General features: G+C 33.0%; 1 protein-coding gene across 1 annotated transcript; it reads right to left on the bottom strand.

Moving 5' to 3' along the window:
• Window positions 1–5,414: 5,414 nt before the first annotated feature.
• On the bottom strand, window positions 5,415–9,516 carry LOC111792230 (aquaporin NIP2-1-like). Its single transcript, XM_023673579.1, has 5 exons — window positions 9,271–9,516; window positions 8,935–9,159; window positions 6,573–6,767; window positions 6,188–6,249; window positions 5,415–5,890 (listed from the first exon to the last, which is right to left on the bottom strand). The coding sequence occupies exons 1-5, from the start codon at window positions 9,415–9,417 to the stop codon at window positions 5,653–5,655; spliced, it is 867 nt and encodes a 288-aa protein (XP_023529347.1). The 5' UTR covers window positions 9,418–9,516; the 3' UTR covers window positions 5,415–5,652.
• Between the last annotated feature and the right edge of the window lie 1,845 nt (window positions 9,517–11,361).

Genomic DNA, 11,361 nt, shown 5'->3' with positions numbered 1-11,361 from the left:
AGGGGAACGAAGCATTCTTTATAATGGTGCGGAAACCACTCTCTAGCATATGCGTTTTAAAAACTTTGAGAAGAATGTTGAAAGGAAAAACCTAAATTGAAACAATATTGACTAGCAATTGACTTGGGCTGTTACAATGATTGTAATTTTGGTGTCAGACTTTCGAGGTATAAAGTGTGAAATGAGTAAAGTAATATCCATTGAGTTGGAACAAGCTATTTAGGAATGTAGTTACTCAAAGGCGAGTGAAATGAATTTAAAACCTTGATTCTAATGAGATCAAATATCCATATCAACAAATTCTGATAACTAATCGGAGTGGTTTAGCTCGATCTTAAACTTGACTTTTCTAACTAGGGGTAACTCTAATAGCTTATTCAAAAACACATCATCGAATTCCCTAACCATTGGTACCGAAATCTTGGTGCCTACGAGATTAGACTTTTACATTTAAATACTCGAACACAAAATTTTAAAAAGAAAATCACGGTGTAATTTAACCAACACAAAGTTTGGGATAGCAAGACTCCCCAAAAGCATGGATAGTTTATAAATTTATTCTCTCTCATCTCAGTGTTCTTCTCTATATGCTCGTTATCAAACTTTTGTGAAGATGGTGGGAGAGATTCTTCAATATTTATGGTTGGTGTTAGGCCATGACCTACTGTCCACTATTACAGGTGGTTGTTTGAACTTTTTGTTCAAGAGGGATACAGAGTACAGGTTACTTTTGGAGATTCCCATGATTCTTGCCTACCTAGTGGATATATTTGTCCCTGTTTTACAAACATGATACTATAGACTGTTTTAATTTTAATTCTTTACCCTAGCTTCATATAGCCAACGTGAGCATGACTTAACGATACCCACATTTATTGTACTAAAAAATTTGTATATGTATCTCTTTTTTTTTTACGATATCTTTGGTGGATTTAGCATTTGAGTAGATATCACCCTTTAAGGTCTCTGGTATCTACTCAAGCCAGCATAAATATACTAAATCTATCAAAGATATCATCAACACAGAAATATATATACAATTTTTTTAGTACAATAAAAATGACTATCGTTAAATCATGTTAAGTCATGCTTATGTTAGACGATTTTAATCTCATCAAAATCAGACAACAAAAGAAAAAGATGAAACATCATAAAACATAGTTCTTGAGCGAAGATGGAAATTGAAGATTTTGAATAGTTTGGGAAGTTTTGAATATGGTAAAAGAAGAAATCCAACAACTAGAGTGGAGATAGAAGTGTGGGTTGTGGAAAGCCTGCATCTTCTTTGTGGTCATATTTGATTCCCCTATGGTTTGACCTGTAACTTGGAACTCTATGCAACTATACGTTTAGTTGTTGGATTTCTTACACCCGTCACTTTGCTGTTACTAGAAGGGTTTGAGTCAATGGAACTAAGTCAACATTAGTTTATAACTTGTGTTGAATGATTGGACTTACTACTAAACTTTTTACTCATAAAAGTGATATTCTCATTAATTAATACAAGTGTGATGATTTGATCATTAACGACTAAATTTAAAAGATAAATTCATAAACAATTACAAATCAAGTATGGTTTCGAAGTTTTTTTATAAAACTGGAACCAAGTAACGGGATAAACTGGAACCAAGTAACGTGATACAAATTTTAAAGGACCACAACCCTTATACTTTGGATTGATGCCTCGAGATAATCCTTCTCTATAACCGGACGCTCCTGAATGCTCCACCTCGACCAACAATTAGCAATCGTATGAAAAAAGAAAAGTAAAATTTGGTGAGTATAAAAATATTGTGTAACCAACCTACTTGTAGCCTCTAATCGCATCATTGACCTAATAAGTTACCATGGGCTTCTCTCTAGGTTTTAGGAAGTTCGAGCCTAGTTTCTACAGCTATTTGAGCTTCTTAGGAAGCCTTGCAATTCTGAATGGCGTTCTTGTTGTCACAAACCCAATCAGGGTCTAAGAGTCGTTCATCTTTTCTCGCGTCGAGGGTGTACTGGACAACGTATTTGAGCTCCAGGGTGAACAAACTTTTTTATTTTTCAAACTTATATAGCTTACATTGCCATGGAAGTGAATGAATGGTATCCTAGATTTGGAGACATGACCTCGTCAATATTATAGGTTAGTATGGCGTCATTTGTCTAAACATTTATGTCTGAGGTGAACTAGTAACATTTCCATAGGAACCATAAAGTTAAAGATTTTGGGGGAGCAACTCCGTGCATAAGTCAGTTACTAAGTCTACTTGTGCGGTCCCTTGTCTCCTCTGAAGACAACTTTATAGCGCAGAAATTCTATTAAAAAACCCTTGCCCAATTCCACATCATAGTGGCACCTAGTCACCTCAATATGCTATCCTATCTGACCTAAATCAAGCTTGACAATACTAGCTCTTGTATGTCTATCGCTCACGTGGGCGATATTAGATCTGAATTACGTTGCTAATAACATTAGTGGCATACTAGATGAATTAGGTGACAGAGACTGATAATACCATTGACACTACTAGTAGGCCTAGTAAGCTTTTTTAGTCTTATATGGGTGTTGCGGAGGTAACTAGGTTCTTAGGCGATATATGTGATTTAAATCTATAACATCCCAAGTGTTAAGGAAGAAGAAAGAAAAATGGAAAAGAGAGAAAAAAGAATTACTCAATTTCGTCCCGAATCGAAGAATAATGAAAGATATGAGCTTTATGTTTTTTAATTCAATTTTCCTTCAAATTCGAGAGTGGCCTCTGTTTCTCCCTAGTTTTTCACAATTCAAAATCATAAACCTACTACCCTCTACGTGCTAAGCTTTTGAAGAAATCTCGACAAAAAACGTCTCTAGGTCGCTAGATCGAAAGTCCTACGACAACGGTCTTTTCTCCGAAACCCTCTCCCTTCTTTCTTTCCTTTTCTCTCTTCTTTTCTTCCTCCTAGTCTCCCGGCTAAAATTACTAAAATATCCTTGACTTTTTTTCCTACTATTTTCTTTTATATTTGTTTTTACGAATTTTAAAGCATTTTTNTTTTTTAGTCTTATATGGGTGTTGCGGAGGTAACTAGGTTCTTAGGCGATATATGTGATTTAAATCTATAACATCCCAAGTGTTAAGGAAGAAGAAAGAAAAATGGAAAAGAGAGAAAAAAGAATTACTCAATTTCGTCCCGAATCGAAGAATAATGAAAGATATGAGCTTTATGTTTTTTAATTCAATTTTCCTTCAAATTCGAGAGTGGCCTCTGTTTCTCCCTAGTTTTTCACAATTCAAAATCATAAACCTACTACCCTCTACGTGCTAAGCTTTTGAAGAAATCTCGACAAAAAACGTCTCTAGGTCGCTAGATCGAAAGTCCTACGACAACGGTCTTTTCTCCGAAACCCTCTCCCTTCTTTCTTTCCTTTTCTCTCTTCTTTTCTTCCTCCTAGTCTCCCGGCTAAAATTACTAAAATATCCTTGACTTTTTTTCCTACTATTTTCTTTTATATTTGTTTTTACGAATTTTAAAGCATTTTTCTATTCTACTATATTTTGAAATACACTCTCAACGATCCTTAACAAAATACTTTCGATTGTCTTTTTCAGATCAATTTTCTATGAAACACGACAAGAGAAGAGGAAACACCACTAACACCGAACTTCAGCTCAAAATAATTCTTTCTTTTTTGCTTTTTAGTTCTTCTCCATTTTTGATAACTTAATTAGTGAAATCACGTTTAAATTATTATCGGGTAATAATCACATTAGTTGAAAAGTTAAAAAGTTTTAGTTAAAAAGACATCAAAATAAGTATGAAGATTGATATTAAATAAAGGAATGAAAGAAGTGGAAGACAAGTTGATTCATTAAGAGGGGTAGGGATTATATTCAACCACTNTTCTATTCTACTATATTTTGAAATACACTCTCAACGATCCTTCACAAAATACTTTCAATTGTCTTTTTCAGATCAATTTTCTATGAAACACGACAAGAGAAGAGGAAACACCACTAACACCAAACTTTAGCTCAAAATAATTCTTTCTTTTTTGCTTTTTAGTTCTTCTCCATTTTTGATAACTTAATTAGTGAAATCACGTTTAAATTATTATCGGGTAATAATCACATTAGTTGAAAAGTTAAAAAGTTTTAGTTAAAAAGACATCAAAATAAGTATGAAGATTGATATTAAATAAAGGAATGAAAGAAGTGGAAGACAAGTTGATTCATTAAGAGGGGTAGGGATTATATTCAACCACTTTGTACAACCTTTATCCAGAAATGGAAGTCTTCTCTCAATGGTGGAAGGTGAAGGAAAAAGAAGGTAGCTCATTTTGAACAAGTGATTGCTAATGGTTGGTCGAGACCTTTCTTCATCACTGGTACTAAACATAGAAAATTACTATTCATATCAATGCATACATTCATAAAAACATCTGTCTATGTTCCTCTTTAACCTCTCTCTCAATAAGTTTATTGTATTTCATACCATATAATTGCAAACCCATATCGTTCTAGCTCGTAGAATAGATTTAGGTGTTTTTGATCGTGTATGCATATTTAACTTAGCGTACAAAATGCAAGATAAGAACGGCTTGCATTATTTTATGTTTTCAAAAATTTATAAATTTGTTTTCAGTAGTTAAGTTCTGGTAGTGTATTCTCTAAAAAATGCTTCGAAGTATTAAAATTTTTAAGCAATCAGTCTCAAATGTTTAGGACGGTATGCATTTAGTAATGATCTTAATCAATATAAAGATAAAAAAGGTCGTGTCTTACCAATATAAATCACTCTAATAAATTCGAAGTAAAAATATTATAGAATATTCAACCTAATTTTTAAAAACTCAAATTTTAATATTATATCGTTATTTTTTACATTTTATTTTATGTATAAAAAAAATAAATAAATGATAGTGTTGTGCCTCAATTTTTACCTATAGAGATATTTATATTATATATAAAGAGTGAGGTGGAATGAAGATTTGGCAGGTTTGAGGATGAGGTTGGATATTCCTCGTTTTCGGNATTTTATTTTATGTATAAAAAAAATAAATAAATGATAGTGTTTGTGCCTCGATTTTTACCTATAGAGATATATTTATATTATATATAAAGAGTGAGGTGGAATGAAGATTTGGCAGATTCGAGGATGAGGTTGGATATTCCTCGTTTTTTGTTTCATTTAGCTAACCGAAAGAAGTCTCTTTTCACTTCTCTCATTTACGTCCTCATTTAGGAGTGTGTCCCCATGAAGTCCCGACTCTATGACTTAAATTAACATGTTTAGTCTGAATTCACTTAATTTGTATAATATTATCTTTTATAATGTGTAATCTCGTACTAAAGATTAATTTTCTAACTATTATATTTTCCTACTTCTAAAACACTTAAAAATTATTAGGATTGAAATTTGGCTATCGAATGATACAAAAAAAAAAGCATTACAAAAGTAGAAATTTTCATTTATAGAAGATGCTAAATTACAAAGGCTACTTCTTACATAGTGCTAAACTATAAGAAAGTAAGCTTAAGGTAAGCTTTCATACGCTGCTAGATGGTAAGAAGTAAACTTAATTGTAACATAGTACATGAGATCACTATGCTCATTAAACACTCATACTACTTCACATTCTTTCCAATACTTAAAAGGTCGTATTGGAAGATGTTGAGTTAGTGTTCATCTTTCACCTTCACCAACGTCAGATCTTGACATTCTCCGAAGTTTGAGTGAAAATGAGTGAGGAGAAATTAAGTGCACAGGTTTATCACTGGCACGTATGAACTTATATGACCATGCCCCTAATAGGGTTCCTGTAACCGGCCCAACAAAGTACACCCAAAGTCCTTTATAATTATCACTTGCCATTGCAGGTCCTAATGTCCTCACAGGGTTCATCGACCCACCTGATACGGGTCTGAATTGTGGCTAACACAAATTCTCATTAGATTTATTTGTTTAATAATATGTCAAGTATAAAAAACGTGTCGAGTAAAATTCTCCCGGGTACTTACAATATATATTTTTTAATAAAATAATGTGGTTTTGTATGGTTTGTGAAGTTTAAAAATTTGTGATTGGTAGTCAAAAATCATGATTTCAAAAGAATAATGATAAAAATAGGTTATGTAAAAAATAATAATAATAATAATAAATAAATAAAAGTAATTTTTTATGGGTGAAAATGGAAACCAAAAATCGGGTTTTTCCTTACCCAGCCAAGATGGATGTGATACATACGGCAGAACCAACTGCCAAACCTGCCAGCTCTCCCACCTGTCAAAACAACAGCCATTTATTTAATGAAATCAAAACTTTAGGAATAAAAATTTATTAAGTGACCTTCTTTTTAATTTCTTTCATTTATACTATACTTACTAACTATATAAATTTAATCAACCTTTACTTATATTTAAATTTTACGTGAGATCCCACATCAAATAGAGAGAAGAACGAGTGTCAGCCGTAAGATCCCACATCGATCTCTTCCTAGCAGGTGAACTTTAAAATTTTTGAATAGAAGTTTATAGAAGATTATGACTGCTAACAGTGAAGTTAGACTGTTCTAAGACGATTAGAAGAAAAGTATAGAGTCTTACGGCTTTGGTATCGGTTGCAACAGCACATGTGACAAACATCATTGAGAAGGTAACAACAATCTCCATGACGAGTGCTTGTAAATCTGATCCTGATGGCGTGGTAGTGCCCAAGTGTTTGATGGGATGTAATAATAGGCGCAGTGTAAAGGCTGCACAGGTTGCCCCACTCAATTGAGCTGCTGCATACAATGGAACCTACCGACCACAAATACTTTCAATGTTACTTTCAATCTTTTCCATTGTTTTTCGACCAATTCACACAACCACATAATTTGACATCTCATTCTCTTACCCACCCACCCACATATATTCTTGCGTTTTGCTTACGAATTTGTTTTGAAGCTTCCCATCTTATAAACCTAAATATGTATTTCATGATTGATCTTCTAGTTTCACCAAAGGGTGTAAATCTAAACTAGTTAGCTTCAAAATCTTGTTTCTTAGTCAGACGTTTTAGAACTATGATTCTTCAAGGTATAGTCAATCTAGTAAGTTATATAGCCTCAAGCTAACTTTGAGAAACTATATGTAACAACCTAAGCCTGCCCTTGATAGATATTGCTCGTTTTGGTCCGTTACGTATCGTCATTAGCTTCACAGTTTTAAAATGCATCTGCTAGGAAAAAATTTCTACACCCTTGTACGGAATGATTCGTTTCTTTCTCCAACCAATGTGAGATCCCACGTTATTTGGAGAGGGAAACAAAACATTTCATATAAGAATGTAGAAACTTCTTCCTAGCAGACGCGTTTTAAAACCTTGAGAGCAAGCTTAAAAGGAAAAGCCTAAAGAAGACGATATCAGCTAGCAGTGAACTTAGGCTGTTACAAATTGTATCAAAGTTTGGTTATCAGGCAGTGCGAGACACTAGTCACAGTAGAGTTAGACGAAACATGTTAAGAGACCGAAAGTTCCTTACATTTATTAGATTAACAACCTACCTACTAAGTCTAATACTATAACTCCAACCAAAACTTGCTCAAACAAAAAAATTATTAAAGCGTTAAGACAAAAAGGTGTATGCTTGAGAAGAAAAATGAAAGCAAAAAAGATTAGAACATAATAATTCTATTGATTGATTGGATTCTAAAAGTGAATAGATTATCCAATCTTGACTATAGAAACACACATGAAGATATGTTGTCCTTTGGTAGACCTTCCACTCCAAATGGGCCAATAAGTTTTTGGTGGACATCCCCATCCCTATTCCTATCTCTATGCTCTAAAGTGTTGGAATTATGCTACCTAAATGTCACATCCCATTCCTTGGCCGGCGATGAAGCCAAGGATGTGGCCATAAAAGGCTCTCAAACGGGCATTAGGGCATTGTCGATGTGGCTGAGGCTCAAGAATAATATTTGTGTTGGACCCTACATCATGTGGGCACTAAATATGGACTAGATTTCCCCTTCTTCCTCTCATCATCTCCTTTATAATTCTTTTCCATTATGAGCATAGTGACACTTCTAGACTTACCAAACCAAATCTAGAAAAAAAAGCTCGATTTAGAATTTCATCAAACCCGTCCAAATTTATGGTAGAAACAGTCTGAACCACCATTGTAATTTTGGGATTGATCTTTTTTCACGATAAAATACTATTTCATCGAGAGAAAATAAGATTTAAACATTCAACTCTCTTCGACCATGTTTGAAGCTAGAATTTAAGAAATTTAGTTAAAGTTTATTTTTATTATTACAATACATCAATTTGATACTTAATAGAGTTAAATTAACTTAAAGTTTGAAATACATCATTGATAAATTATTGTACTTGTTAAATAATTATAATTTAATTTCTTAATCAATTAGCTTACATAATTATTGGAATTTTTATTTAATTAGATTAGATTACTTTTGACTTCAAAGATTAAATAAAGGATATATATATAAAATATATTGAAATAAAATTAAGTCTAAATGCTTGATTCCTTTATTAACTATATATTCTTTTTCAAGCGTTAAATTAAAAGTATATATATATAATTTTAATTCCTCAATTTTTTTCTTAAGATTTTATAAAATAATTTACAAAAATATTAGTAGGAGAAATTAAATAATTTATAAAAACTTTAATAGCAAAATTAGGGGGGGAAATGTAAATTAAGTCTAGATGAAAAGATAAGACATTAAAAAAAAAAAAAAACATGTAATAAAGTAAAAATATATATACATATACATACATACATATATATATATATATAAGAACACAAGAAGTTAGTAATTTAGAATAAAAAAATTGAAATAGTTGGAGAGATTCAACCGACAAGATAACATGTGAGAGCAAATGATTAGGTCATTGATTAAGGAAGAAAATATTATCTGACAATTTCAAAGAAGAAAAGAGTTAATAGATTGAGACCTGTTTCCATGGAAAGTGTCGTGTTGCAGCAAAAGCCGTGGTGACAGCCGGGTTCATATGGGCGCCGGAAATGTGTCCGACGGCGTAAATCATCACCGTCACAATAAGGCCACCGGCGACCGAGGCACCAAGCTGCGACACTCTTTGTGCATCGCTCCCGTTCAATGCCGCCGCCCCACACGTTACAAACACTAGTAAATACGTCGCTATCACCTCCGCCACAAGCTACAATAAAAAAAAAAAATACAAAACACAAAACACGTCTATTAACCAGCTGAATTATACTCAAATTGGCTTTGTTTTGTCGAAACATACTAATAATGGTAAGGATAGTACCTTCCGGGAAAAGCCAGGAGGGTAATGGTTTTTGAACAACGATCCGAATTGGGAGCGTTTGGAATCGGGGTTTTCAACGGAGACGAATTCTTCAACATCGACAACGGATTGTTGTTGAACAAGCTGAGGATCCTGAGAAGAACTCATTTTTGGAGGAGAAGGAGGAGGAAGAACCCTTGTCTTCTCGCTCTGTTTCAACGTAAACGCTGATAATATTATAAAATCTGCGCTTATGCATCATGTTGAACCAGGCTACCCTTTTTATAATGAAGGTGAACACACATGTAGTGCTCCAAGTGGTTGGAGATTGGCATCTTTTTCTAATATAACTCCATCATTTTAAATTCATAATAATTTCCCTTAAATTATAAATTTAATTTTTATAATATGTCTGAATTTTTCTTTTTGGACGGAAGTTTTCATACTCTTATAAAACATGATTTATTTCCTTCTTCAATCAGCATGGGATCTTATATTTCTAGTGTACCATATTTACGAGGGTCGTAACATAGAATTTAAATTTATGAATTATTGTTCTATCCTAGATAGCAAAAAAGAGAATGCTACTTTAATTTATAATGTATTTTTATCCAACTCATTTACTTTGTTTTAGGATGTGTGTCATCATTATTTAAAGTATATGTAATGACTAAATTGGAAAACAATATGGAGAAATTAAAAAAGGAAAATAAAGAAAAAGAAATTAGGGGAAAGTGGAGAAATTGGAAATTGGAAATGAAATAAAGAAAATGAAAAAAAAGAAAAATAAATAAAATAGAAAAATTAAAGGAGGGGTATTTTGGTAATTTTAGGTTTTATTTAAATTAAAATTGAAGAAAAAAATAAAGAAAATGAAGGTGAAAAATAAGGAATACACAGCGTTATCTGGGATTCGAACGCACGTTCCCGATCAGTAGGCTAACATGTTGCACACGTGGCTCTGCGCGTGGGTGAGCTTCTGACAACGCATGGGACATGTTGTTTTTTCCTCTTTTTATTTATTTTTCTATTCGACTTTAATTTTATTCTTAATTTAATGTTGTTTTAAGGCCTTCTAAGGAATTTGGTTCTATCCAAATCAAAATAGGAGACAAATTACTCCAAGAAGGAATAACCAACGTCGAGCTATTTGGACTAGCTAATATAATTCTTACTTATTATGTTTAGAAATTATTATCAAGCATATATTTGATTTAGGTATGAATTAAATACAGTAAGGTCTTTTCATTACGTCAGGTATATTATGATTCGTTGAGCATATTTGAGTTGCGTGTAACACTTAAGATAATTAGATAAGAAATTCGATCATAATATGATGAAATATATTCTTAGTACAAATTCTAAGAACTAGGTTTCGATGTACGATAAATGTATGATTGAAGCTTGTACTCATTGTGAATGATCATGTGTTTTAGTGATAGTGATGAATTTATGAACATGTTGGGATTTCTTGATTAGTTTGGATACTATATTTCAGTTAAGTTATGTTAATTGCTGGTGTGGTATGTGCTCTACTATGTGTAGACGAAGAGGGGTTCTATCAACTAACTCTTATTCGTCAACTTGGCTCATAAGGAGACTACTGCAAAGAACGCATAATGAAAATTGCCTGGTACGGGATGTAAAAGGTAGGCTCGAAGGATGTGATATAGACTCTGTTAGTGAACCTGCCTTGAAAAGTAGAGGTTTACATGTGTACATTATATCTTGGAAGTATAATAGGCCCCTTTAGAGTTTAACCATTTAGTTGGATGGGAAAGATGAAAGCACGTGATCAACATGTTGAGTGTGAAGTTAAGGCCATGAGTATGTCTAACTGTCAAGTTTACTATTTTAGGTCACTGGAGAGTTTAGTACACAAGTCATAGAATGAGTCTTATCTACGGTCTTAAAAGGTCTATTACAATATAATTTGAGAAACATAGTTAATCATAACACCCTAAGATTCTTGTACGCTGAAAGTCAAACGTTAAAGAGTTGAAGTGTGATGTCCCACATTGGTTGGGGAGGAGAACAAACCACCATTTATAAGGGTGTGGAAACATTCCCCTAGCAGACGCGTTTTAAAGCCTTGAGGGGAAGCCCGAAAGG

Source organism: Cucurbita pepo, chromosome LG04 (genome assembly GCF_002806865.2).
Source record: "Cucurbita pepo subsp. pepo cultivar mu-cu-16 chromosome LG04, ASM280686v2, whole genome shotgun sequence".
NCBI classification, from domain to species: domain Eukaryota; kingdom Viridiplantae; phylum Streptophyta; class Magnoliopsida; order Cucurbitales; family Cucurbitaceae; genus Cucurbita; species Cucurbita pepo.
This window is presented reverse-complemented; position numbering and strand designations above follow the sequence as displayed.